This window comes from Trichosurus vulpecula, chromosome 1 (genome assembly GCF_011100635.1).
Source record: "Trichosurus vulpecula isolate mTriVul1 chromosome 1, mTriVul1.pri, whole genome shotgun sequence".
NCBI classification, from domain to species: domain Eukaryota; kingdom Metazoa; phylum Chordata; class Mammalia; order Diprotodontia; family Phalangeridae; genus Trichosurus; species Trichosurus vulpecula.
This window is the reverse complement of record NC_050573.1, coordinates 54,853,100-54,880,728: the sequence shown is the minus strand read 5'-3', so window position 1 is coordinate 54,880,728 and position 27,629 is coordinate 54,853,100. Positions and strand designations below refer to the sequence as shown.

The 27,629-nt window shown below is 53.8% G+C and overlaps 1 protein-coding gene across 2 annotated transcripts; it reads right to left on the bottom strand.

The window, feature by feature from the left end:
* KCNN1 (potassium calcium-activated channel subfamily N member 1) lies at nucleotides 1-23,473 on the bottom strand. Of its 2 annotated transcripts, XM_036738581.1 has the most exons (10): nucleotides 19,034-19,435; nucleotides 16,922-17,017; nucleotides 12,209-12,627; nucleotides 10,893-10,901; nucleotides 7,669-7,810; nucleotides 7,282-7,392; nucleotides 6,876-7,003; nucleotides 1,532-1,540; nucleotides 669-738; nucleotides 1-231 (listed from the first exon to the last, which is right to left on the bottom strand). In XM_036738581.1, exons 1-10 carry the CDS (start codon nucleotides 19,433-19,435, stop codon nucleotides 1-3), a joined length of 1,617 nt encoding a protein of 538 aa, XP_036594476.1. The 2 variants fall into 2 exon arrangements, with proteins under 2 accessions (XP_036594476.1, XP_036594468.1); XM_036738573.1 differs by lacking the exons at nucleotides 1,532-1,540; nucleotides 10,893-10,901 and adding an exon at nucleotides 23,441-23,473 and having other exon boundaries at nucleotides 19,034-19,516.
* Nucleotides 23,474-27,629: the final 4,156 nt, after the last annotated feature.

The window sequence follows — 27,629 nt, the reverse complement described above, 5'->3', positions numbered from 1 at the left end:
TCACCCACTGTCCGGGGCCGGCGGGGGCAGGCGCCAGCGGGGGGAAGTCCCAGCACCCGCATCCCCAGCTGTGGCCGGCACCTGGCGAATGGCTTGGGTGACGAGGCCAGGCAGAGCCTGGAGGGTGGCCCCCAGAGTGTCCAGCTTGGTCTCCAGGGCTGTGATCCGCTTCTCCAGGTCCTCGCTGCGCCCCTGGAGTTCAGCCACCATGTCGTACATGATGTTCTGGGTCTGAGGAGGACAGGCACAGAGGTCAGAGGGCCCTGGCTCCAGGACCCCAGAGGAAGGGATCCTGGCCAGGGAAGTTAAGTCCTAGCTCTGGACATCTACTAGTCATGCTAGCTCAGATGCATCTTTGGTTCCTGGGCCTTGGCTTCTCTGAGTCTGCCAAGAGGCCAACTTTAGGGCATGGACCCTGCTCAGCTCCCCGCAGCCCCACTGTCAGGATTGGGCACAGGGCCTCACCCACAGTTCAGAGGTTGGCTGGCACCCTGGACCTTGGAAGCCACAGAATTCTGCAAGTGGAAAGAACCTCAGGGGAAAGAAGAGTCCCTCTGCCCACCCCCAGCACAGGAGTCCTCTCTAAAGAAGGGATAAAGCTTGTCCCCCTCCCAGCATGCTGTGCCCCCTCCTCTCACCCTGCCAGTCACGGGTAGTGCCCACCTCACCTTGGCCAAGTCCACCAGGGTGTTAGCCTGGTCACTCAACTTTCTCTGCTCCATCTTCACGCTCCTCAGCCTATGGAGACATGGGGGTGGAGAGGGACAAGGAGGTGAGACTCAGGCCAGAGTCGGGGGTGGCCCCAGGGGCCTCATCCCCTTCATGCAGGCCTCCCACCCCCAACCCTTCCCCTCCAGCCCCAGGGGACACGCCTCACAGGACATGCAGCAGGAGAATGAGGTGGGAGGGGGTAGCCTGTAGAGCAATGGAGGGTTTTGGGGGCAGTTCCCCCGGGCCCCCTCATTTCCTCCACTCTTTCCGCTCCTAGTTGTGATCCACCCGGAGTCAGAAACGAAGCTGGCATCATGGTGCAGGGCATGGTGACTGAACGGTGAGGGAGTGCATGGCGTGGGGGCTGCCTCCCTTCCCTCCTCCCAGAGAGGTAGCACCTGGGAGCCAAAGCCAGGCCAGTGGGGATGATGTCCAAATGTCTAAGGTGCAAGGTGATGGTGTCTGGCTATGCCACTGAGCCCCTTCTATCCTAGACCAGCCCCAGGGCAGAAGTTGCCCGGCACCTAGGCCTGAGCAAACGCCCTGGGCCCCACTGCAGATAGGCAGTGGCCTCATGACACCCTCTGCCTATCCCTCACCCCAGGAGGCCCATTCAGAACAGCTTAGTCTCTAGATCCTGGGCCCTATTCTTGGGGTGGGAGGTGGGGACTCTCCCTGGGGAGGGGGAAGAAGGGGCTGCCTGGTGGTTCTCATGGCCAAAGATAGGCTAGATCATGTCTTCCCCTGTCCCTCCCCTGATGCAGAACCATGCAGGTAGTGGTCAAGCAACTGACCCCCAGTGGGTGGGGGTGGGACTTACTTCTGAGCCCTGGTGGGACCAAGCAGAGCAAAGAAATCACAGTGTAGATTTTAATCAGCGCCTGCCCCAAGCATGGTGCCCATTAGCTCTGCCCACCTCCCCACCATGACATCCCGGAGGGGACAGGCCCAAGCTGTGCTAGGTCTGGGGATCCTTTTCAAGAACCTACAATGTTTGCCCAACCAGCTAGCATCCTTGAACAGTGCTTCCCAACCTGGAATCTTCAGATGCCCACCCCTTCAGAGAGGAGGAAAGGAGATGGCACTTGCTTTACCAGTGCCCAGCTGGAGATCTCACCCAGTAGAGGAATGTGGACAAAGGGCAGTATGGCGCTGCCCTGGTTAGGGCTTGGCAGGCCATCTACATCCCTACCCCACAAAAAACTGACCAGTCTGGGGCTCCAAACTCCGTCCTTAAACCCAGTAATGGAAACAGACCTATGGGCTATAGGCATCCCAGAGTTCTTGCCACTCCCACCATTCCACAGTGGAAGCCCAAGTTCCTGGCCTTCCTCCCCTGCAACTCCTGCAGTGTTGGGGTTAAAAGAAACAGGTGCCCCCAAGGGTGTCATGCTGAATGATGATGACTACAGCCTTTCCCATCTGTGGCCTTCAGAGCACTCCTGGGGGAAGGCACCAGGTCAGCCTCCCTCCCACCTGCTCGCATCCCCAGGCTCCCCATTGAGGCTATTTCTCTCCTATCCATGGTGTGCACAGACTGGGGGCAATTCTACCTCCTGTCTGGGCTCCCTCAAGCCCCAGCTGCTTGGTCCTCCTCGGCCCACCCAGCAGGGCCCCAGAGCATCCAGCTGTGTTCCAATCAGACTGGGCAAGACCTCAGCAGGGAGACCTGGGGGTCAGGAGACCCGGGTTCTATTCCCAGCTGTCACTGATGCATTTACACTGAGACCCTATGACATTCTGAGGAAGATTGCCTTTCTCTCCACCCCACTTGCTGCCCTCATTGGAAGAGACTTCAGCACCCATATTTATACCCCTCTAACACCTGCCTCCCAGTTCCTCCATCTTCTCCAGCCCAACTCTGCTACCTTCAGAGACGGCCGAAGCCCAGATCTTGCCACTACCCACAAGTGCCAGGCCAGACCAGAACACCTTCACCTGATCATAACCTCTCAACATCTCCTCTTTCCTGCCTCACGATCCCCCGGCCTTCTCTTTATCCTCCCTGTGACCTCTCAGCCCTCAGTCCTCTGCCAGGCTGTGCCCCCTGCACTGACTCCATGGTCCCTCCAGCCCTCCGCCCCTTGGGGAATCAGCTCACTTCTCTATGCTCTATGCCCCTACGTGCACTGCTCATCCAACCTTGGGTTGCTCCCCTCTGCCACCTCCCTTCTTGTTCATGGGCTGTTGAATGGCGCTGGAGAAGGCATGAAAACTGAGGGGCCCAGGTCCACCACCAATATCTGTGACATCATTTCAGCCAGGCCCTCACTGCTTGGAAGCAAGCTCCTTCCCCCTCCCTCCTCCCTTCCCAGTGATTCCAAGCCTTTTCCTCCCTCAGCAGAGGGGCTTCCCTGAAGGCCCAGAGTGCCCTCATCTACCATCCCTCAGGTGCCTCCCTCCGCTATCCCCCCCCCAATCTCTCGTGAGGAGGTGGCCCTGCTTCTCCTTGCCAGGGCGCCCTGGATCTCATCCCTTCTCTAGTGGAGTGCTGCTCTCATCTTCCCTCTCTCCCCGAATACGGCGTGTGTCCGCATCTCCCACCAAAGCTTTGCTTGATCCCGCCTTCCCTGCTGGCCGCCATCCTCTACCTCTCCTCGCCTTCCTGGCCAGGCCCCTTTGTCTCCAGCTCCCGTCAGGTCACCTGAAGTCCTCTGCAAGCCGGCTCCAACCTCACCACGTGACCGAAACTTCTCTAAAATGGCCAATTATCTCTTAATGGCCAAATCGAATGGTCTTTTCTCAGTCCTCCTCTTCCCTGACCTCTCTAAGTGAGGCCTCTGACACTGCTGATCACCAGCTTTTCCTGCAGATTCTCATCTCTCCGCTGTCAGGGCGCTTCTCCCTCTCGGTTCACCCGCCTATCTGATGGCTCCTTCTCAGGCATTTTAGGGTCCCCCCACCCCACTGGTCCTTCCCTCGGAGATTATCTTCCATCTACTCTGTCCATATCTCACACACACCCAGTTGTTGGCATGTGGGCTACCCCATTAGACTGTAAACCCACCGAGGGCAGGGGCCATGTAGGTGCCTGGCCCAAAGTAAGTGCTTAATAAATGCTCGTCACTTAACCGAGAACCAGATAAGTCTGGCTTAACTGTAAAGCTTTCTATAGATATTCCCTTAAAACAATACAGAAAAAAACCCAAATTAACTTTTAAAAAATAATCAAATGTTTGTACCACAAGGAGGCAGTGGGGTACGGGGGAATGGACCAGTCTCTGGCAGAGTGAACTTGGGCAAGTCCCAGACCCTCTCTAGGACTCAGTTCCCTGCTCATTCTCCACTCTGTGCTCCCCCACATAGGAGAGGAAGGGGTGCCCCCCAGGCTTGCTGGGGTCCTTCCAGGCCAGCTCTGGATCTGCTACAATGGGCAAGGGGTGTCTCCTCACTGTCCCTTTATTAACAATGCCTAGTACGCAGCAGATGCCCAACCCAGGCCTGGTGAATGAATGAAGCACAGGGGAGGGCGATGGACACCAGCCCTGGAGCTGGAGATCATGTTCACATCCCAGCCCCATCATCCGGAGCTCTGACCAGCTTGGGCAGACTGTTCGTTAGCCCTCGTGGTGTCCCCATCTGTAAAGCGGACGTAAGACCTCATAGGACAGAGGAAAGGGGTGGCTGGGGCTGTGCAGGTGTCCTCCCTGGGGACCCTGCCTGTCCTCAGTACAGACTGTTCGTGCTGCGGGCTCCTCCTGGGCCTCGGCTGCTCCAACCCCAACAAGGGGCCCTCTGGGAACAGCCGGAAGAGGGGTGGAAGGTTCTCCTGGCAGCAAACTGAAACATGCCTTCAGTGTTAACCAACACGGGCATACAGGCACGCTCTGAGAACACTTGGGGGAGGGGGTGTTCCACAACTCATCAGTGCAAACTGCTGCCTTCCTTCAAGACTCAGCTCAAACCTGTCCCCCCTCCCCCCCAGGTTCCCCAGCCTCCCTAATGAGGTTTGTGAAGTGCTTCACAAACATGACGTCATCTGATCCTTACAATAATCCTGGGGCCAGGTGCTGTTACTATCCCTATTTTACACATGAGGAAACTGAGGCTGAGAGGTTAAGTGAGCTGCCCCGTCACACAAGCTGAGGATGGCTGGGGCAGAATTTGAACTCAGGCCTTCCTGACTCCAACTCCAAGGCTCTCTCCACACCACCACCTTGCTGTCTGGCCTGCTAACTCTCTAAGGCTGCCATCCATCTATTCTGTGGCAGCTCCTGGGTGGGTTCTGATTTATCTGTGTGCTCTCCCCCTGAGGGCGGAATAGTGTCACAATGCCCCCAGGGCACAGCACAATGCCCCTAGTGCTGAAAAAAAGCTCCACTGATTTACCTGCAATTCAGGGGCAAGGCAGGGTCTTAGGGAGGGTAAAAGAGTCTGCCCAGGTTCCTGAGGCCTGGCCCGGGCAGAGTTGAATCGAGCTGGAAGCCCCCTCTCTCCAGCCCCATGACGCCTCTCCCACACCTGCTCTCACCTTCTCGGGCTGGGCCTGAATGGCTGGGCTGGTGTCAACTGCCTCATTAAAAATACAGAAGCAGTGCACTTCAATTCATCCTGGAAACACAGCCTCAGCTCCCTCCCAGTCTACCGTCCACAGTGCCTTCCCTGGGAGCAAGCCCGGGGGCTGGGCAGGATGAGTGCTAGCTTTCCCATCATCCAGATAAGAGAGCCGAGGCCGAGAGGCAGTGAATTGCTGCCAGTCACCATGAGTGCCCCAGCCACCCTTGAGACCTGGCCTTCTGACTCCAAGCCCGACCCTCCATCACACTAATTTCATGCAGCAAATTTCTTCTTCTAATTATGTGTAGGGATAAAATTAATTTTCAGGTAGCCCTAATAGCAATACTTAGTGAAGCACCTAGGCACCAGACAGAGAAGAAGAGGTGATCTCAGGCTTGGGCAGCCAGGCCAAGGCTGCAGCCTAGGACTGCCCCACTCCCCCCCACCCCCATGCCCAGCCCTCCCCTGATCTGACTCCAAGGCTGCCTTCCAGCTTCCAGGCCTACCCCTACCCTCTAACTCCCTTTGCTAGATGTGACTCACCTCCCTCTTTCTCTAATGGGAGGCAGTCTGTCCAGATCTCCCAGCTCTCCTGGTGACCCTCTGCACTGCCATTCTCCAGGCTCCAAACCTGATACAGCTCACACTTATCCCCCTCCTGCCACAGCCAAGGCCAGTCCACCTGCTCCCTTCTTTTCCACCCCCACAGTCTCTGGCAAGGCCCACAGCCTCATCCCCTCTAGCCTGGACTTGCAGACCAGCCTTCTAACAGGCCTCCCCTCCTCCTCTTTCCCTCTGTCCCTCCAAGACCGGCTTTAGCTCCGGTTACACCCCTACCCTACTGACACCTCCTACGACCCAAAGGAGAATGTCTCCCCTTCTCAGTCTGCTATTCAAGGCCCTTTGTGGTCTAGCATGTAGTCAAGGAAATGGCCCAGACTGGAAGCCAGGAGAGCTGGACTCTAGACATGGCTTTGCTACAGACTCAGCATCACCTTGGCCAAGTCCTTTTCCCTTTCAGGGTTTCAGTCTTTTCTTATCTGTAAAATGAAAGCTGTGGACTCAGGCCCCAAGGTGCTGCCTGTGACACCATAATACCCTTTCCAACATGGCTCCAGAGGATCTTTCCAGGCTGACTACACGTTGCTTCCTCACACACAATACCCTAACCCCACTTTCCTACCATCTCCTGTGCCTATCACACAATGCCTGGCACATAGTGGGCACTTACAAGTCAATGAATGTTTACATGCCATCTCCTGTAATTTAAATGGCATGCATGAATCAAGGGCCTTATCCATAGTAGGAACTGAATAAACGTGTGTTGGATTAAATTGAGTAGCGTTCTTGATGAGAAACTCAATCACAGCAGAGTTCCCAATGGGAAAATACCACCTACTGGCTAGTGGGTCACATCTTCCCCGTGCTGTGTGACACCCATCATGTGTGGTGCTTCAGGGCACCACAGGATGGCAGAGCTGGGGCCCTGAGATGGCCCCAGGGAGGGGGGAGCGAGGCGTCATGCCCATCTCACTTCTCCCAGGTGAAGAGTGGACACTTTTAGGGCTGGCGGACTCTCTAGCAATGGCAGCCTGGGGCAGTTCATGTGGATTCAGAAGGGGAAGGACAGACCCAGAAACAGAAGCAGGGAAAGGTGTTACACTTACTGATGGATGGCCTGAAGGAACTTACGCTGGTGTTTCCGAACTCGGGCATGGTCGGGCTTCCTCACCAGCTTGGTGTGTTTGTATATGAGCCACGTTTCCCTGAGTACGTTGGCGGCAGCATTTTTGACCTAGGCCGAGGCGAGGCACATAAGAAACCCATGATCAGCCAGGCCCACGGGCACATCTCCCCTAGTCAGCCCCACTTCTAGGAATCTAGAGATGGAGAATTCTGACCACAGATAAGGGCACAGAGGTCCATCTCTCTGCATGTCTATGTGTGCCTAGGACACCCCCATGAGCCTGGGGGCAAAAGAGCCAGAGTGAGGGCAGCTGTAGACAGACAGTAAGAGAGGATGCCTGGCAGTGCCAGTGGGCACACACTCAGAGGGGGCAGAGGAACACTCACCCGCTTGGTGAGCTGAGTGTCCATCATGAAGTTGTGGACATGCTTCTCCGCCTTGGTGAGCTCCAGCTTCCGAGCCACCACAGCCACCACCAGGGCTGTGCAGCCAGCGCCCTGGGGAGGGGGACTGGGGTGAGGCAGTGACCGAGTGGGGATGAGGACCCCAGACCCCTCCTTCCCCAATTCTAGAAAGCCTTCCTGGATTAGCACCAGGGTGCCAATCTCTCCTTCTGTTGTCCCTGTCAGTACTAACAGATATGGTGTGGGGCATGCTCACTGCCCTTTTTAAGAGGATGCATCTCTAGGACTGAGGTCTCCCAGCTCAGATTCCCTCAGCTAGGTAGGGAGCCCAAAGCAGGGATGGAGCAGGAACGGGGAGGGCCCTCTTACCATGATGCCTGTAAGGAGACACACACCCTTCCCACAGTAGGTGTGGGGCACCATGTCCCCATAGCCAATGGACAGAAAGGTGATGGAGATCAGCCACATGGCCCCCAGGAAGCTGCTGGTCACCTCCTGTTTGTCATGGTACCTAGAACGGAAGGTTGAGTGAGGTCAGGGCAAACACAAGGCAGTTTCTTCCTGCCCAGTCAGCTGCCAAAGCATGGGGTGACCCCCTCTCCTCAACCCCTGCCTGGAGGGGTAGTGGCTCTGAAGCAGTCCAGAGGAGACCCACGGAGCAGGAAGGATTGTGGTCTGACCCAGGGGAGGCTTTAAAAACAAGAAGATTTTAGGTGGGGTCAGAGCTCCCTTCTGGCCCCTAGGAATCCAATCCTCCCCTGCCCCCCACACTGCCCACTGGGCTGGGAGGGGCTTTTACTGGTTCCCCACCCCAGCCCTGGAGGCAGAAAAAGACTGAAACACACACCCAAAAGACAAAATGAGACAGACAGTCAGCAAGAGACAGTGTGGCAGTGGCGGCAGCAGGCACAGTAAGCTGCAGCAGGGGAGAGGAGGAGATCCAGGCCAGACATGAGGAAGTACTTTCCAGGCCAGGGCCAGTGGGAAAGTTATGAAGAATGACTGAAACATGAGGGGGCGGGGAGGGATTTCTCCCAACCAGGCGGGAGGGGCAGGGGGATGGGCCTGAGCTAGTCTGGAGACTATATACAACATCTAACTGTCCCCTTTGCCCCCCCCCCCCCATTGAGGAAGGGAGAACAGGGGACAGCACCCCCAGAGGCTCCAAGAGGGCAGTCCGACATCCGACAGTCAGTGACAGAACAGTGGCCAGAACCTGGCTCTCCTGAGGCCTGCTGTGAGGGAGAGGGAAACAGAAGAAAGCCTGGGATGTGTGTGTGTGTGTATGTATGTGGATGTGTGTATGTTTGCACGTGTGTGTGTGTGTGTGTGTGTGTGTGTGCATGTATGTGTATGGGGGAGGAAGGGAGGCAGAGAACTGACCGAGGAATCTTAGAGTAATAAGCCTGTGGGTATTAGGTTAAAGTAGCTGAGGGTAGGGAGGCCATTCCCAGTGTCTACCCTGGGTTCAAGAAGACTGTGCCTCCCTAACCCTCAAAGGTGGCCACAGGACCCCAGCAGGAATGGTGACAATGAGGAGCTAAGTGAGAGCTCCTGTCTTTCTTGAAAGTCTTTCCCCTCTCCACCCTCCCTGGGGCCCCGTAAGCCAGAGAGCAGCCACAATACCAAACATTTGGGTCTTTGGGTTATCCCAGACCCTTCTCCCCAATCCTGACCAACCCCTGCCTGCTCCACCCTGGCAGGGCACCCCCAAAGGGGCTGAAAACACTGCAAGGGCCAAGAAAACCCCTCAGGAAGGGGACAGACAAGGGGTCATGCGGGGCAGGGTGAGGGGCACGGGGCCAGAGGGACACATCCACAGAGGAGATACAGGCAGCTTTAAGCAAGCTGGGCTAAGAATTTAAGATTGGCCGCTTCTCCCCCCAACACACATGCATTCCCCAGGCTCCTTGCCCCTTCTCCAGGGGTCCTCGTGTATCAGGAAGGCTGTGGCAAGAAGTGACCCTTGAAGGGTGCAGCTTGGAACCTCAGAGAGAGGGTGGTGGGAGTGCTAAGATCTGCTCTGGCCCCCCGGCCCAGGACCTGAGGATTTGGCTCTGCTCCAGGCTGAACAGGCAGCCTGGGCTTGGGCTAGGGGGTCCAGCTTAGGGGCCTTTGATCCCATGCTACCTCCAAAGGCTGTGGAGGTCTAAGGCCAGTAAAGAGCCCATCATCCCAGAGTGAGGGCCCCGCTGTCCTGTGAGCCTGGGGAGGATGAGCTGCTCCCCGGGGCAGGGGAGAAGGGAAGATCTGTGGCCCAGGCACTGGGCCCCTGAGAGAACAGCTTGGGGGGGGCACCACCTGGAGAACGTCTGCTGTCTACACCCCACGCCACTATGGGACCAGTCTGATTATTATTAGGAAGTCTTTCTCCATACGATCAGTGTGTCCCTGCTAAGTCAACCCTCTGAGGCTGAGCAGGACAAGGCTCACTGGAGGAGGCCGTGAGTGTGGCAGGAGCTGGAGGCAGAGGAGAGGGGAGGGGACTCTGGGAAGGTCCTTAGGGCCCAGCCTGAAGCCCTGCCTCCCCCACACTCACACTTTTCTCTCCCGAGCCTGGAGCTAACTTAGGGAAGATGTCTTCAAATCTCTGCCCTGTTGCCAGAGGGCAAACTTGTTCTCATTTGATTCCAGAGAGTGGCACCAGAACTCATGTGGGCCGGTTATGAGGAGGGGCTCAGGCTGCTCCAGAGTGGGATGAGCCATCTGGGGAGGTAGAGAGTTGCCCAGCCCCAGATGTATGCAAGTAGAGGCTGGATACTCACTGTGAGGAAATTCCCATCCTTGGAAGATGGGCTAGGGCTTCTATGAGACCCTCTTCCAGCTCAGAGACAGAACCTTAAAGTTTTAGGATGCCCTCCTATGAAGTCACAAGGGTTGGAGCAGGGTGGGACCTCCCAAACCATCCAGCTCAGCCCCTTCATTTTACAGATGGTGACCCTAAGACACCCAGTGTGTGGCAGTGTGAGGCAGCCTCTCCCTGGGGCGCTAGCCAACCCCCCCCATTCCCCCTCCCTGCCAAGTCTTCTGTGCTCACCTAGACTTGAAGCTCTGCGGGCAGGAATGGATTGATAAGCTTCATCTTACCAGGGGAACGTGGAACTCTTGGCAGGGCAGGGCAGGGCCGGGCAGGGCCCTGGCCCGTGTACTGTGTGCTGGCTTCAGCAGTAAGGTAACACCTCTAACAGGGCCAGGAAGAAGACAGGAGGTGGCTGGCTCTGATGGGCTGGAGAGCAGCCTGACTCCACAGTTCCCTTCTACCTCTCAAACTCAGGTTGGAGAAATGATGCCCCCCATCTCACAGGTGAGAATGGAAGGGAAGTGGAAGATGGGCTGATAACCTGAAAGATCTCACTGGAGCCCGGCTATCGCAGGACACTGGGTCCTGGACACATCTCCCAGGGTATTGGTTCCAACCTTTCAAGGTTCATACTCCCTGGCCTCACTGCCTCCCCCAGGGAGCCTCTGCCTGCCTGCCCCCTCCCTTAGCCCACCCTCCTCCAGTCACAGCAGCTAATCATAAATTCTGACGGGCATGAGTCAGGGAAGGGGGGGGGGCAGCGAACAGCTCTGTGCCAGGGAGGCCAACTCACATTTTTTCCCTACCAGATGACGGAGCAAGGGAGGGAAGAGGAGAGGTGGTTAAATGAAGCATCTGCCTACCCTCTGGGGAGATGGAGAGAGAGGGGAGAGGGGGTTGGGAAGCCAGAGACCCATACCATGCGCCATGTTGCCAAGGCTCCTTGCCCCAGGTAGCAAGCATGATGCTACCTGCACCTAGTGCTTCTAGCCACTCAGATCTGACTCTGAGATGAGCTCCAACGGGAGAACAGATGGAAAAGGGGGTCTCTGCCCTAAAGGGCACAAGGCAGATGACGGTCTGTCAGCCTCTCTGGCTCCTGGGGTCAAGAGGAATCAGAAAAGAGGAAAGGGGGCAGGATGGAGCAGGAAGCTCCCCTGGGTCAGGGGGAAGAAGAGTTGGGGCAGCAATTGGAGCTGGGTCCAGGGCAAGGAGATCATTTACACCCCAAATCCACTGGGAACCTGGGGCAGCAGGCTCAGGATATAAGAGCCCTTAGGAGTCCCAGAAGATCGGAGGTCACAGAAGGCCTCAGGAACAGAGGTACTAGGGTGGGGAGCCCTGAAGGCCCCAGAGACACAGGATCTTGGTCACAGAGGGGCTCAGATAAGAGAAGGATTGGGGGGAAGTCACTGAGGACCCCAAGGGAACACAGAGTTAGGAAGGGGTCAGAGAGGAGACCACCGGGAGAACTAGTATCCCAGAATCTCCATGGGGCAGAAAAGAGGGATGGGGGCATAGAGGCTTGCTCAGGATGGCAGAGTTGGAGGGTGGGGATGGAGTCACAGAGAACCTAGAGGGAAATGGAAATCAGGACCTCATTGAGATTGGAAGGACCAGAGAAGAACTGAGGATCACAGTGAGGCCGGGGGAAAGGAGCCAGAGTCTCACCGAGGATAGAAGGGGTAGAAAAGGAGCTGGGGATAGAGAGGCCTGGTATGAGGGAGGCTATTTGGGCACCCTAGGGAACCTGTAAAGGAAGGGGGAGTCACAGGAGCCCCTGGAGGGAGACTCAAGCTCACACTAAGGATGAAAGGGGGAAAAGAGCTGGGATCACAAGGACCTTGGGTGGGTGGAAGTGCTGAGGTCACAGAGGCTCAGTATGAGGGGGTTATCTGGGAGGTCACAGGGACCCCCTGAGGGAAGGGGAAATCAGGGGCACAATGGGAGAAGATTTGGGGGTCCTAGAGGCCCTCGGTGGGTGGGGAAGAGCCTTGGCATGAGGGGCTTAATTCAGGGTCACCAGGACCCCCAAGGGAAGAGAGTGTCAAGGCTACACTGCCTTTGGAAGGGGGAGGAAAGTCGTGAGCCCCAGAGGCACCGGCGCACCTCTCGCAGACTCGTACGGTCCAGGCAGCGATGATCCAGGAAGAGATGCTGAAGACAAGCAGGACTGTGCCGGGACAGATGGTCATGAGCGTCTTCATGACGAAGCGAGTGTCGAAATGGATCTTGTTGAGGGCTCCAATGCTTCTGGACGAGGCGTCTGTGAAGAGCTTGCTGTGGAGGAGCATGACGCGGCCGATGAGGTAGAGGCGCAGGAACATGGGGATGGAGAGAATGACATCCACGTCCGCGTCGGCCACCGACGTGGTGTAGGTGAAAGCCAGGCGCGCCGTCCAGGTGAACAGGTACTGGCCGGGCACCGGGTGCACCGCACACACGGCCAGCTCCAGCGCAATGAAGAAGATCCGCTCGTACGTCATGGCGATGCGCCAGTCGTCAGCCCCGTTGTCCACCATGAAGAGCTGCAAAGGGAGGAGGAGAGGAGATTCAGCACTAGGGGAGAGAGGGAGGAAGGGGCTGGCCAAGCCTGACAACGGTGGGGAGAGAGAGGGGAAGAAGCATTCGGACACCTACTGTTTGCCAGGCTCCATGCTAAGTGCTTTACAAATATTGGCTTAATTGATCCTCACAACCACCCTGGGAGGGAGGGGCTGTTATTATTCCCAGGTTACAGTTGAGGAAACTGAGGCAGAGGTTTAATGACTTGCCCAGGGTCACACAGCCAGCTAGTGTCTGAGGTGCGATCTAAACTTGGGTCTTCCAGACTCCAAGCCCAGCATGTTCCGGCCACTGCCCAAGTAAAGAAGGTTCCCTGACATAAGAATGTTAGGGTCAAAAGAGCCTTTAGGGAACAGAAGGCCAGCAGAGTTGTGAAGATGATGCAAGCATTTGGGAAAAGAGAGTATATTACCAAGTCACAAAACTACTCTCCAAGCCAGACTGAACGCCGACAAACCGATGGAATGCAGCTGGTGAAAGAGGTTGAGCATGGCCGGGACAGAACAGACAGACGCAGACCAGGTGCGTTCTGTCTCGAGGATGGTTCTGGTGAGTCATTTTTTGTTGCCAGGGAGGGCTCATCCTGGGGGTAGGCTGGGAAGTAATGGCCAGAGGTGGACCAAAGGCACCAACAAAATGCACTGTTTAAAAATGATGTCTGTATCCTTTGACCCAGTGGCTCCTCTCCTGGGCATCCACTCCAAGGAAATCAAAGATGGTGGGAAAGGCCTATGTGCCAAAACATCCCAGAAGCATTGTTCTCTGTGGCAGGGAAGAAATGAAGTGCAAGGGGTGACCCTGGACTCGGGAATGGCCGAACAAAGCCTGCCATAGGAGTGTGATGTGAAAGGATGACTGAGGAATCCAGAGAAACACAGGAAGATTTGGATGAAGTGATGCCGAGCAGAGCTGGCAAGACCAGAACGATCTCCAAGAGACCTGATATAATGTCGATGAAAACAGTCCTGACACCCAGTGTGGCCTCTCCTCTCAGGAGAAAGGTGATGGGCTATGGGAGCTGGCAGCCAGACTTGCTCAATAGGCTGGTTTGGTTTGTTTGCCAGGGAGTATTCTATTAGGGTGAAAGGACACTGGGAGGTAGGAGCAGTGTATAAAAGCATTAATAAGTGGTGTTTTTTATAAAAGAAAATGTTAGAGCTGGAGGGCCCTTAGAGCAAAGAATGTCAGAGCTTGGGGGGCTTTTAGAACACAGGATGTCAGAAATGGGAGGGCCTTTAGGACACAGACTATCAGGGCTGGGAGGGCCCTTAGAATAGGGAATATCAGAGCTGGGAGGGCCTTTAGGACACAGAATGTATCAATTTTCAGATCATGACTGGCCTATACACAATAATTTTGATAGTGAAGTTCAGTGTGACCCAAGAGCTCTTTCTGATGTAACTGATGAAAATACACATAGATCCTTGAAAATGTTTGGATGGAGATAGGGAAAAGTATCTGAAGGATCCTGCCCAACCCAACCCATTTTTCTATGGAACCTTGCTGGCCATCTCCAGAATGTCACGAAAATTACTGCTGTGGCCTAGCATGCATTCATCCCTGTAACTACAGAGTGAGGCTGTCAGCCTATCTATGTAACTTAGTTTGGAGAGAGAGTGAAGTCAGAAGCCCACACTTACACAGATCTTTCTGATTGGAAAGAACTAAGCAGAGAGGAATCTGGTGAGCAAGGCAAGTCAAAAAGGGAAAAACAAGGACTGGTCACAGCTCAAACAGCCCCTGAGGAAGCGTCATAGCAACCGGCTGAAAAAGGGAGAAGAATCCAGAATTTGACTTGGACTCCTTTACTGAAGGAGTCTAGTGAGATTGACAAACTAAATGACTTGATAAACTAGTAAATTAAATTGAAAAAATGACTTGATGAATTAATTGATACATTAAATGACTTGAGTAGCTCGGGGTCCCAACTGGAAGAGAAAAGTTTGATAGCAAAGCCAGGAAGGTGGGAAAAACAGGAAAAAGGAACAGCAAATTTGGCTCAGGTGGAATCTTTTGCATCCATCTTCTTGGTGATGTGGCTTGTAAGTGGCAGGGAGGAAAGCTTTCTCATAGATCAGTTTGTTGTGAAGTAGGCAAGGATGAACCAACTGCGAAGGAAGACACTTATACCAGTTCCTTGGACATGTTCTTTAGCGGGAAGGAAGACACTGAAATGCTAGACAGTAAGCCAGTAGAGGATGGTGAATGTGGGGAAATCGAAGGTGAGGAGTGCTCCTGAGCTTCCAGCCATCTCACTGTTTCATAGGCCACCCCTTAGATGGAGGCAGGCTACATTCATGCCTTCTGCTAGAACTCTTCCCCCCAGATTCCCAATAAAACCTACAGCAGCATTCTGCAACATCGGAACTAAACTCTCAGCACACGGTTGTTTCTCATGAAACGTGCTGAGTCTTTTCTATTACTAGTATAAGCCAATTTTTCCTTGAATCAGGGAGTGTCATTTTAGTATGGATTTCTTTAGTTCTTGGTTTTTAAAATCCAGAACTACTTTTGATATATAAAATGGTTTTTCTCTGAAACTGGCATGTCGTTTGCACACGAGATTAAAGAGTAGAACAAAATAATGCAATTGCAGGGAGACAAAAGAAACACTTCGAGCCAACTGAAAACATCCTCTTGGTAAAACGCTATCCGTTTTACATGGAAAAAAAATCTTGCCCTGAAATTTATACAGTGAGAATGTGTATAATTGCTCAGGAACAAACAATCTATTTTGTTCCTAAGATATTTTTTCATTCCTGAGTATTTCAGTTTTTCGTACTGTACACATTTCTTACAACACATGATACCAGCAGTTACTGAAAATGAAGGCAAAGTCAGTGCACGTTACCTACCAAGGTATGTGGCCAAACATGTACCACCCATGGTGTTTCACAATGTGATCAGCCAGGGTTATCATGTGAACTTCTTACCCAGAGTCAGTCATTGTTTATAGGGTTCTAGTGGGCATTCTGTGTAGTGAAGTGTTACCACACCATATTTTGTTTTGGTAAATCAGTATATTTTCTGTATTTAATTATAGAAAGTTAACTTAGGTTTTGAAATTTATTTGCAAATAAAGTTCTTCCACTTGGCACTATGGTTTGTTGCCTGCCTGGCTGAATGTTATGTTGGCTTGTTCTGAGCCATGTGCTCAATTTACTTAAGAGTTCATTCTATGTAAAGTACCCCCTGGGTGTAGGCATCTGTATTTGAGGTGCTTGATCTAGCTACAAAGACAAATTAGGAATGACTTCATAATAAAAGGCTCCTAGAAGTCTTACTTGTATTTGTTTATTTTTAAAATTGTAATGTTAGACCCGGACATAATTCAGGTACAACATTACCATAGGTTAAAAGACGGTAAGACATATTTTGTTTTTATTGAATGACGCCCATCTCAGAGCAAGCATAAATAAAATTAAGTGAAATGTAAAAAACAAAAACCACAGAAGGTCAGAATTGAAAGATCCCTTAGAACACAGAATATCAGGCCACAGAAGTCAGAACTGGGAGGGTCCTTTGAACACAGGATGTGAGAGGTGGGAGGGCCCCTAGAACAGAAGATGTCAGGCCTGGGAGGGCTCTTAGAGCACAAGATGTTAGAACTAGGAGGGTCCTTAGAACACAAGATGTCAGAGCTGGAAGGGTTCCTTAGAACACAGAATATCAGAGCTGGGAGGGCCTTAGAACACAAGATGTCAGAACTGGGAGGGCCCTTAGAACACAGATGTCAGAGCTGGGAGGGCCCTTAGAACACAGGAATTTCAGAGCTGGAAAAACCCTTAAAACACAGAATGTCAGAAGTGGGAGGGCCCTTAGAACACTGATTCACCTAAGAAGGCCCTTACAACACAGAATGTCAGAGCTGGGTGGGCCTTAGAGACCATCTGGTCCCAGTGGTTCATTTGAGAGGCTTGAGAGAGCCTTCCTCCTATTCCCTACCCCTGCTCCAATTACTTGCTCATTACTTCTCTGAGGGTATGCCGATTGCCCCAGAAGGAAATACTCTACTAGAGAATAAGAATTGACGTATTTTTGTCTTTCCATCCACAGGGCCCTGTGCACAGTAGGCACCAAATCAGTGTTTGCTGAATGAACCTAATGTAACCTTTGGAAAGCCCAGGTTGGCTGGTCTCTTGGAGCAGAAGCCTTAACAGGTACACCCACTTCCGTTGGCCCGGCAGAGGGGTTTCTCCAAGGCTGCTGTGGTGTGGAAGCTGCATGGACACGGGTGGGGCTGGAGGGGGCACTTACCTGGATCTCCCGGGCGTGGTACATGATGATGAGACCCAGCAGGATGACAGTGGAGAGGCTGATAAGGCATTTTAGTGTAAATGAATATGAAGACTCCTGGGAACAGAGAGAAATGGGTCCATGATAGTTGTGGGTTTGGGGGAATGGCCACACCTTGAACAGGAGCACAGATTTAGAGCCAGGAAGAACTTCAGACCACAGGGACTGCAACACCCTTGTTTTAAGAGGGCGAAAGGAAGACTGAGAAACATCAGGTGATCTGCTCAAGTCACACAGTGACTAATTACAAGGGGCAGGATTTGAACTCGGATCCTCTGACCTCAAATCCAGGACTTTTTCCTAGATAACAGCAAAGCCCTCCAGTTTTTCCTTCTGGTAATAGGCTGGAGGCAGGTGTAGGGACAAGGCAGGGCAATGAGGAAGGAGGAACAATCCCTCATGGAAAAGTCTGGGGCAATGGGACATTCTACCCTCAGGGCTTCCTGTAAAAACTCCACATGTATTTATGGCATGGTGTCCTGGGAGGCTAGGTGACGTACTGGGAAGCACAGTGAGCCGGCAGTCAGAGGACTTGGCCTCCCGGGGGGCCGGGCACCTCTCTGGCTCTCAGCCTTCTTCCATCCTCCTCCCCAGGCGATAACAAGGATCTGGACCCTTCTGGGTTTCACCGCCATTTGTTATGACAAAGTGCAGTCTGGAGTGCAAGTCTAACCACTGGCACGTCTCCAAGCTGAAGCCCCTTGCCCAGCATCACAAAACCAGACACTCCAGAACCAGCTCTCAAACCTGGGCCTTTGCCGTCATACATCAACCGCATCTCCCAGGGCTAATTGAGGAAAAGGTTGGGTGTGAAACACAATTGATTAATAGAGGGCATCCCCTGGTGGTCAGCATTATTACGCCCATTCTGCAGATGGCCAAAGTGATTCTGGGAGGTGGAGATAGTTTGCCATGGTCACACAAGGAGTTACATGGTCATCCCTAAGTCGTTTATCTTAGCCCATAAACTAGTTAGATATCAGACATCCTCCCTGCAAAAGCCTGGGAAGCAGGGGACGCCCTCCTCATGATGTCCAGGGGCTGCACAGACAAATGAGCAAAATGAGGACCAGAGAGGGTGTCACATTTAAGGTCACACAGCCTCTAGGGAATCAGAGCAGCAGTGGGGGAGGTAGGGGAGGGGGGCCCAGAGGACATGGGTCCTGAATGCATGATCCTGGAGGATAGCCCCTTCTCCCCTTTGATTCTGGTTATCTGGGTTCCTTCTCTCCCTTCTTCCTACTTCCTCTAGATTTTCCTGTTTGGAGCCTTTCTTCCCAGTCTTTGGGCTCTCATTTAGGTAGAAAAGGCTTCCGGGAATACTGTCCACAAAAGGCTCCTGCCTTGAGGACAAAGAAAGGGCAGGAGCTAAGCTGGTTCCTCTCCTAGCCTTGATTCCAGACAGCTCAGAAAGAAGGTCCCAGGCGCTTCAGGGTCTAGTCCCACCCTGCCTTCTTCACTCGAGACAAGTGACTTGCTCAAGGTCACGCAGGTAATAATTACCACAAGTGGACTGAACCTCCAACTCACCTGGAGCCAGGTGCTCTTTCCACTGACAACATCCTCTAGCCCAAGGCTTCTTAATCTTTTTTTGTATCATAGACTCCTCCCTTCTCAGAAGAAATTTTAAACTAAGCCAACCTCCCAGCTTGTAACCACTTGGGGTCTGTTGTTTAACTTGGACCAGTGTATCTCATTCATGTAATAAATTGAAGTCATGCCAAAATACAGACCATAAAAACCAACCACATTTCAGTTAAAGGTCAGTGAAAACAGAGATGTCCTTTTTTCCCCGTCCAAGTTTAAAGATGCCCTGACATTGATCCATGGCTCTCCTGTGGGCTCGCGGGCCCCAGGGTGAGACCCCTGCTCTGGTCCATCCAACATCACAGTTTTACTGGGGTTTAAAGGGAAGAGATGGCCAATCGGGAAAAGAACCAGGAGCTGGAGAGAGGGGGGCCTGAGAAAACACCAGGGGAGAAAACATCTGGGGGGGGCCTGTACTGAGTCCATCAGCCAGTCTCCCAGGAGACCAGACTCTGCTGGGGAGAGTTATATGAGAGAAATCAGTACCTTGGTGTAGACGCCCCAGGACAGCTCCGTCTCAGTCACCATAACCACTATGCCGAACATGCCAAAGATCAGAGCATAGTCGCTGAGCCGCTTCCGCTTCTCAAAGAGTACTCGACGGTGCCCTAGCCGGTAGCCAACGTTCTGAGTTTTCCTGAGGCCTCTCCGGGGAGTATGGTTTCCCTCTTCTTCCTCCTCCACCTCCTCCTCTTCCACTCGGTCATGCAGGCTGGCTGGGGACACCCGCACCTGCTCCCCTTTAGACACAACCACTTCCAGGCCCGAGCTTCGACTGCTGCCCCCACCACCCAGGGCCTGCAAGGGCTGGCCCTCAGGCTCGTGGACGGAGAAGCTGAGACCACCTGGGGGTTGTCCCACACCCCCGTTGTACCTGCAGCTGTTCATGGCTCTCGGGACAAAGGGATTGGGCTCACTGCTTGCTGATCTTGAGGCAGCATGGCTCAGCCTCCCACTGTCAACACCAACCTGTGGACAGCAAGGGGAGGCTGTGAGTCAGGAGGGCCCCATCGATGATGCAAGGCAGGGGTCACTGTCATTGGATGGCATGGGAACAAAGACAATCCATTTGTCTGGCACACCATAGAGGGGATTCCTGGTCAGGCATAGGGGCCAGCTGAGGGATCCCTGAGCTGCCGTCCAGCTCTGAAATTCCTACAACCCCTTCCAACCCACTCCTATGAACTTTGCATGAATCTCAATGGAATAAAATTCCTATGATGCCAGCTTCTATTTCTAGGGCTCTTTAAGTGTTACAAGCCCTGGGAGCGAGGTGACCAAAGGATCATCACCCCCATTTGACAGATGTGGAAGTTCAGGCTTGGGAGAGGTGAAAAAGCCTTGCCAAGGATAGGTCACACAACTGATAAAAGCCAGACACGACGACCTGGGTTTCTTGACTCTCAGGTCCACTTCACTCTCCACATAGTATTCACTACCTCTCTCAGCAGCGAGAGCCAGCCGACAGTGCAACGGGTTGTTCCAATGGTAGAGAACTCACGTAGACTGAGGGGCTAGCTGTCAGAGACACACCTGTACGGTTACCTGCTTGGACATGGAGCTTCATCTATTTCAGAAGCTCCTGGAATCCTGTGAATCTGCTTCTAAGAGTCTAACCTCTGATCGTCTATACACAGGGACAGGGGGTAGGAACCTGCAGGGATCACAGGATCTGAAACTCAAAGGGATTTTAGAAACATGAGGAAACTGAGGCTCAGAACTTGCAGGTGCCCATTATGCTAATTTGCTCAGTGCTTTCTGCTCACTGGCCAAGTTGGGCTAGTGTATGGGAACAAGTTTCTGGTCCCCAAAATTACTCACTCAGGCTCCTAAAAGAGAAGGCCTCAGGGAGCCAGAGGACAGGCAGGTTAGGAGACCATCAGAACAGTGCTCCATTCTCCAGCAGTGTGTTTTAGGGTTTCCAAGCCTTTCCTTGGATTGTTCCACCTAGGTCTAACTTAGTGCCGGCTGCTGCAAGGTAAACCCACACCATTTATCTAGATTGGTCTCTGTGGGGATGGCACTTCCCTGGCCATTACAGAACCATAGAACTTTTGGGTCAGAACTAGCGGGGACCTTAGATATCTGTTAACCACTGGACACCTGATAAAACTGAGGCCGTGAGAGGAGGAGTCACTGAGGATGATATGATCACAGCCACAGAACTGCAAGGAAACTGAGAGGCTGTCCAGTCTGGCCCCTTCATTTTCACTGTCCAAGGCTACTCAGCCCCCAGAGTGACAGAGGAAGACCAGGCCCTATAACAATCACCACATAACAAATAACCATGAACACCATGCCAACTGAGTCTGAGACAGCTCAGGGTTGATAAGTCAATGCCGTCAAAACTGGTTAAGGTTCATCTGGGCAGCCTTCCGAAGAGGGGCGTTTGGGACAGAGCTCTGGGGAAAGAGTCCATGGCTTGGCAGGGGTTGGGGGTGAGGGTGCCAGGTTGGAGGGAGGCTGTCGGGGGTGGGTCAGGGAAGTAGAAGGGCAAACTTGTTGGAGGATAAATCTTGGCATCAAGGTGACTGCGTGCTATCAACATGGAGGGGAGAAGATGCCTGTTTTCCAGGGCCTGAGAATCAGGGTGGAGAAAACCTTTGAATAGGAAGAAGACACCTTCTACAGCTTTCTATAGATGAAAGACCCTGGGGGCTGGAGTCAGGGGACATGGGTTCCAGACCTGACTGCCTGGACCTGGGACAACTTCCCCTTTCTGGGTCTCAGTTTCCCGATTAGTAATAAGGAGATGACAAAATTCAACCACCTACCTTCAGGAGCTCTTATAAGGATCAAAAAAGGATACTGGGTTATTCAAAATCACTTTGCAGAAGCACCTTATAAACCATAAAGCCGGGTGCCTATGTGAGGGATGATTATGGGCCTGCCCAGCTCCCACAGCCAAACAAAGGGCTAATTATCCCTTCACTCCCTAGTCTCAGAACGACCTGTTAAAAATACTCCCAAGGTGAACAGGCAGAGATGTTGTTTTGCCTGGAAAAGGAACCAAAAAGCTGGAGAAGGAAAGGTCGAAGCAAAAAGCTGGCAAGCCACGAGGATAAAACATGCTAGAACGTCAGAGCTGGAAGGGACCTGGAAGACTGGCCAGCCCAAGGCCCTCATCTTACACATGGGGAAACTGAGGCTCAAGGAGCACAAGAGACCTGGGGCTCAAGGTCACACACTTGAGGGAGTTGGGCGGCGACAAAGGTGGGGTGGGGGTTTGGCAGGCAGCAGCCCAGTTCTCTTGATTCCCAATCTCATGTTCACTGAGGGCTCCTTCCTTATTTATTGAATGTTTTTTTCTATGTCCCTTGGCTCACAGGGTCTTCTGAGTCTGGCCTGAGAGCCCTCTCAGCTCTGAAACCCCATGGCCTAATGGCCTTTCTGGTTCTGTCATTCTGTGAATCTATGGTTCTCTATCACCCAGCAAATGCTGCACCTTCAATCCACACGCAGGATCACAGTGGAATTCTCACCAGGGCTGTGGAGGCTGAAGGCTATTAAAGGGGTTTAACAAGAAGGGAGGGGAGTGGGTTGGAGGGCTGGGAACAAACAAGTGACCTTCTAGAAATGCGTTGACGAAACTGCCATTTGGAAATCTGGCTCATCGGCTGAGTGCTTCGGGACACACAGTCCAGGGCCAGCGGGAGCTCCTGCCATGCTGCTTGTAGCCTTCTCCCCCCTACCCCATTTTATCTGACCCAGGTTCTGAAGAGTCCAGGCTCAGGGAGACTCCTAAGGTCACCACTTGACTGGAGAGGCCAAAGGGATCCCTGGCAGATATACCTAGTGTCAAATGGACCAAGTGTGCTTCAGGAAAAGCCCTTCACGTCTACTGGGTAAAAGGAGACAGCTGTAGTCACACTCTATGGCTGATACGAAGTAAGTCCTTTCTGCTCTCTGGGCTTCAGTTTCTTAACTGAGTAAAATACCAGGGGAGGGCTGAATGAGATGTCTCAGTGCCCTTCCAGTTCTGGCAGTCTGGGATTAGAGGGTGAAGTAGAAGACCTGAGGGAGCTGCCTCAGGTGGTGGTGGTGGTGGTGGTGGTGGGGAGACCAGAGAAGGGTTTTTTCTCCCCACCCCACCCCCTACATGCTGGTGACCCCTGCCTATATAGCATCCCAATCCTGGGAAGTGGTGATATGGCTAGAATGAATTCCTGGGAACAACTAGTCATAGAAGCTAGAATATTAGAGCTGGGAGGGCCCTTAGAACACCTCCTGAGAACTGGGAAAGACATTAGAACACCACATGACAGCTGAAAAGGACCTTAGAGCGCAGGATATGAGAATTGGGAGGGACCAGCTTCCTCATTTCACCCTCAAGAAAAGAAGGGGCTTGCTCAAGGTCAAATGTGGGGCCCAGAGTCACGGAAGGGATCAGGGAGGAGTCCAAGCACATCTCCCACTCTAAAAATCAAAGCAGAGGGCAAAGACCTAGCTTGAATCAAGTGACTCAGACGAGTGACAGGGAAAAAGACCACCCTGGAAAAGGGAGTTCTCCAAAGGAACTGGGAAAAAGAGCGACTGCAAGGGTCTGAGGCTCCCCCCAGGCCTCCCAGTTTGATGGGGTGAAAAAGGAACTGATTTTTCCTGCCTCAACAAGATTGAGGTAGAACCAACCTACATCCACTCCAAAACCCTACTGTCAATCTCAACATCCCCACCTCATCTTGTAGAAAGGATTTCAACTTTCCCAGAAGGAACCAACAAGAGTCCCCCTTAAAACTGGCCAAGAGCTCTAGCATTCCCGCATCCCCTCCCATTGGGAAAGGGACTTTAACTTTCCCAGAAGGAAGCGCCTGGAGGATAGAGCACAGGAAAGATGGGAGCTACCCTCCTAAAGAACAGATGGGCAGTACTGGGTGAAGGACGGGAGCAGCTTACCCAACCAGGGTCCTCCCCTTTCTTTCGGGTCATGGGCTTCATGCAAGGACCCTCCCCTCCCCTTGGGGCTGGATTCTTCGCCAACCTGGGGCTCAGATTCTGATTCCTCTCTCCCTCCAGACAAAGGAGGAAGGTTTTTGCATTATGCAACGGCCCGGCCCCGACTAATTGCCTGGTGCCTCTCTCAGTCCAAGCGAAGTGTCTCGGGCTTCGGGGCTCCCTCCCACATCTCCCCAGTGGCTACCCCATCAGCAGGGTGCAATTAGTGGCAGTTCTCCCGAGCCAGCCTGACGCCGCCACCGGGCGCCCTCCGTCTGTGTCTCTTTCCCCGGTGCGGCATCAACACACACGCACTCACACCCGCCCCTGCCGCTGAGGCACTGGGGGGGGGGGGGGCACCTGCCAGGCCCCGGGCATGGGGAAAGGTCCCAGGTGACTCCCTCCCAGGATTCCTTCCTGAGGGACCCTGCACCCCCTCCCCCAATCTTCCCGCCCAGTGCACTGGAAGCCGGGCGACTGTCGCCTCCCCAGCCACAGGGCTGGCCCCTGCCCTTCACGGGCCCCTTCCCAAAGCCCTCGGCCCCTCGGGACCCCCTGCCCTTCCCGGCCCTTTACCTCCAGCTACCCGCTTGCCGCCGCTGCCCCTCGCTTGTAGCCCGCAGCCCCCCGCTCGTAGCTTGCTGTCCCCCACTTCCATCCCGCTGCCCCCCGCACCCTCCGGCCCGCGCTGCCGCCTCCCGGGGGGCCCCCCTAGGACTCTGGGCACCCCGTCCCGCGCCGCCTGCCTACCTGCTGGAGCGGGGCTGGGCTCGGGCTCCAGGGGCCGCGGGCGGAGCAGCAGGAGGAGGAGGAGGGGGAGCGGGAGAAGTTTCCGAGGGGCGCTGGGGGAGGGGGCGGGGGCGGCTGCGTCCTGGCCGCTGCCCCGGGTCCCGGAGGGCTCCCCCCTGGGACCGCGGGCCGGGGCCGCAGCGGGGGTGGGCAGTGCCAGTAGCCCGGCGGCGGGCCATGGCCCGGGGACTCCGGGGGACGGCTGCGGGGCGGGCGCGGGCAGGGGGCTGCGGGGGGCGGCGGCGGCTGGTGCATGCCCTGCCCTGGCCCGGCCGCCCCGCGCCCCGCCCCGCGCCGGCAGCAGCCGCGCCGCCTCGCGCCGTCTCCACCTCCACTGGGGGCTGCAGCCGCTGCAGCCGCTGCTGCCGCCCGCCCGACTGGGGCCCGCGCCCTCCCGGGGGCCGGGGACGTCCGCGCCGGCCCGCTGATTGGTGGGCTCAGGCGGGCGCGAGACCCTCGTGACGCTCTCGGTCCGCCCCGCAGGCCCCGCCCCCCGCTCGGCCCCGAAGCTCCGCCCCGCCCCGCCCCGCCTCCCCCCATCTCCGCTCCCCTACGGGGTCCGGGGCTAGTGCTGAGTCGGTGAGCACAGGGCCCCGGGGAGCACAGGGCAGCATCTCTAGCTGGTGCCATGCGCACCCGTTCTCTTTGCCGTGTGCTCACCTGCTCGGCCACGCGAGTCTCTTTTCTCCATGGACGGGGAAGTGGGGCGCAGAGGGTGGAGGGGGGGTCCCCAGCTCGGGAAAGGAGAGAAAGCCTAGCTCCAAGAACATTCCCGTTGTAGCAGAGCGAGTGCTCTCTGGATTGGGGGTCAGAAGACGTGCGTGAGGATGCCCGTTTTCCTTCTTACTACCTATGTGACCTTGGGCAAGTCCCATAGCGCACCCCAGCCTCAGGGTAAAGCACACGTGTAAAGCACTCCAGATATTTCTAAGGGCCTTTCCAGCTCCAGCATGATCGTTCCGTCTGTGATAGTCACCGTTCGAAGGTTTCTCCCAGCTCTGACATTCCTTGTTCTAAGGGCCCTCCCAACTCTGACATTCCAAGGTCCGTGTTTTCCATGCTAAGGACTCAATCGGCCTTAATAAAGGGTTTCCTAGGCTTCAGAGGGAGAGATCATTTGGCTTCATGGCAAAGGGACTGTTTGAGTTGTACCTGAAAGAACAGCACAATCACTTCTCTCTCAGATACGTGTTTAGGGCCTTACAGTGCCTGAGCAGCTTTACACACATTAACTCACTGCACTTTCACAACATCCTTGACATCAATAGTACCTCATTTTTATAGCTGGAGAACCGCAGGATTAGAGAGTAAGGCGCTTGGCCAGGTCACAGCATCAAGAGAAGACTCAGGACTAGTACCCAGGCCTTCCTGACTGCCCCACCCCCCATAGGGCTCCTCCCACTACACCAAAGTGAGCCCTATGGTGGTACCCCTTCTTTGCTCAGTTTCCTTTTCTCCCGTCTTCCTTCACCTAGTCCCCGGGTGCCAGAGGGACAGGTTTAAGCTGAGGGGCTGAGAAGCTTTGGGTAGGAAGGCCGGACCTCTCTGGGATACAATGCCCCACTCAACAGCCTAGAAGAGCCAGGTACTTGCCTTGACCGTGGGGGAGATTCTTCCAGGGTAGGCATGATAGGCAGATCTCCTCTCTCACTGATGGGCTAAGCTGTCAATCAGCATCGATAGGGCAGCTTGTAACAAGTCTCACCAGGTAGAAGGTGGACCAGGCCTGGTGGCTAAACCCCAGACATCTATTTTGGGTTTTCTTTCCCCAGATTGATGGTGGTTTGGGGAGAATGGCCCCTCCATCTTGCCTGCCCATGGCAAGTCTATCTACGATGGTGGCCTATTCTCTGCCAGTCTGGGTCATGCCTCCTTAGAATCTCACAACAACAGCCAAGCTGGGAGGGTCCTTTGGATACAGAACATGGAATTGGGAAGGAGCCTCAAAGAAAGAAAGTTGAAACAGAAATGGGCAGTAGAACACAGGCTGGTCCCACAGGACAAAGTGTGGAGCAAAGGCGAGCCTTGCAAAGAGATAGGTTTCAATTCAATGGAAGGGAAAAGTCTCTACCAATTAGAACAGTCCAAAAATGAAATGGGCTGCCTTGAAAGGTATTATTTCTCCCTTACTGGAAATTTTCAAGAGGCAGATGTATGACATCTGTCACAGATATAATAGAGGGGATTCCTTAACAAGGGAAGAGTGGGCTAGCTGACCTTTGAGGTCTCCCTTCTGTATCTGAGATTCTGTGACCCTGAGGTACGGTTAGAAGGGATCATAGAAAGAGAACATCAGAGCTGGAAAGGCCCTTGGAACACAGAATGTTAGGGCTGGGAGGGAGCTTAGGAAACAGAATGTCAGAGCTTGGGGACCTTTTAGAACCCAAAAGGTCAGAGCTGGGAGAGTCCTTAGGACACAGAATGTCAGAGCTGGGAGAGCCCTTGGAACACAAAATGTCAGAGCTTGGGGGCCTTTTAGAACCCAAAAGGTCAGAGCTGGGAGAGTCCTTAGGACACAGAATGTCAGAGCTGGGAGGGCCCTTAGAACACAGGATGTCAGGGCTGAGAGGGCCTTTAGAGCACAGAATGTCAGAGCTGGAAGAGATCTTAAAACATAGGATTCCAGAGCTGGGGGCCCCCTTAGAATCATGATAATTGCACAAAGCTGGAGAGGATGGCTAGCACATAGAATTGCAAAGGACACAGAAAGCTCTTACCTGGCTAGAATGTGGAGCTAATAAAGTTAATAAGCTAAAATACAATAGAGGTAAATGTCAGGTCTTATATCTAGGTTCAAAAAATGGACAAGAATGAGATGAGGGAGGCAATTGTTAGACAGCAGTGTGTCTGAAGAAAGATCTCAGTGCTTTAGTGACTACCAACTGATTATGAGCCAACAGGGTAAGATGGTATCCAAAAAAAATTCTTGTGATCTTGAGCTGCCTTAGGAAAGGCAAAGCTCCCAGGAGGGAGGAGGAGGTGGTCCTGTTAAACTGTACGTACCCTGGTCAGACCTCATCTGGAATACTAAGACAAAATGTGGCAGAATGGACAGAATGGATGGGGAAACTGAGGACACCTCAAATGAGATCATGTAAAACTCCAGATAAATGTCAATTGTCATTATTTGGGATCTCATCCACTGCCATGTATTCCATTAGCACCACTAAGGAGGACTCGCAAATCTCTGTGTACAGTTCTGAAACTCTTCAGCAATGAAGCCCAAGAAACATTTAGTAAGTGGATCCTTGGAGCCAGACACTATGCTAGGCACTGAAGATACAGAGGCAAATAGGAGACATACTCACCCCCATGGACCTTCCATTCTACTGGGGAGACCACGGGAAAGCAAATCAATAAA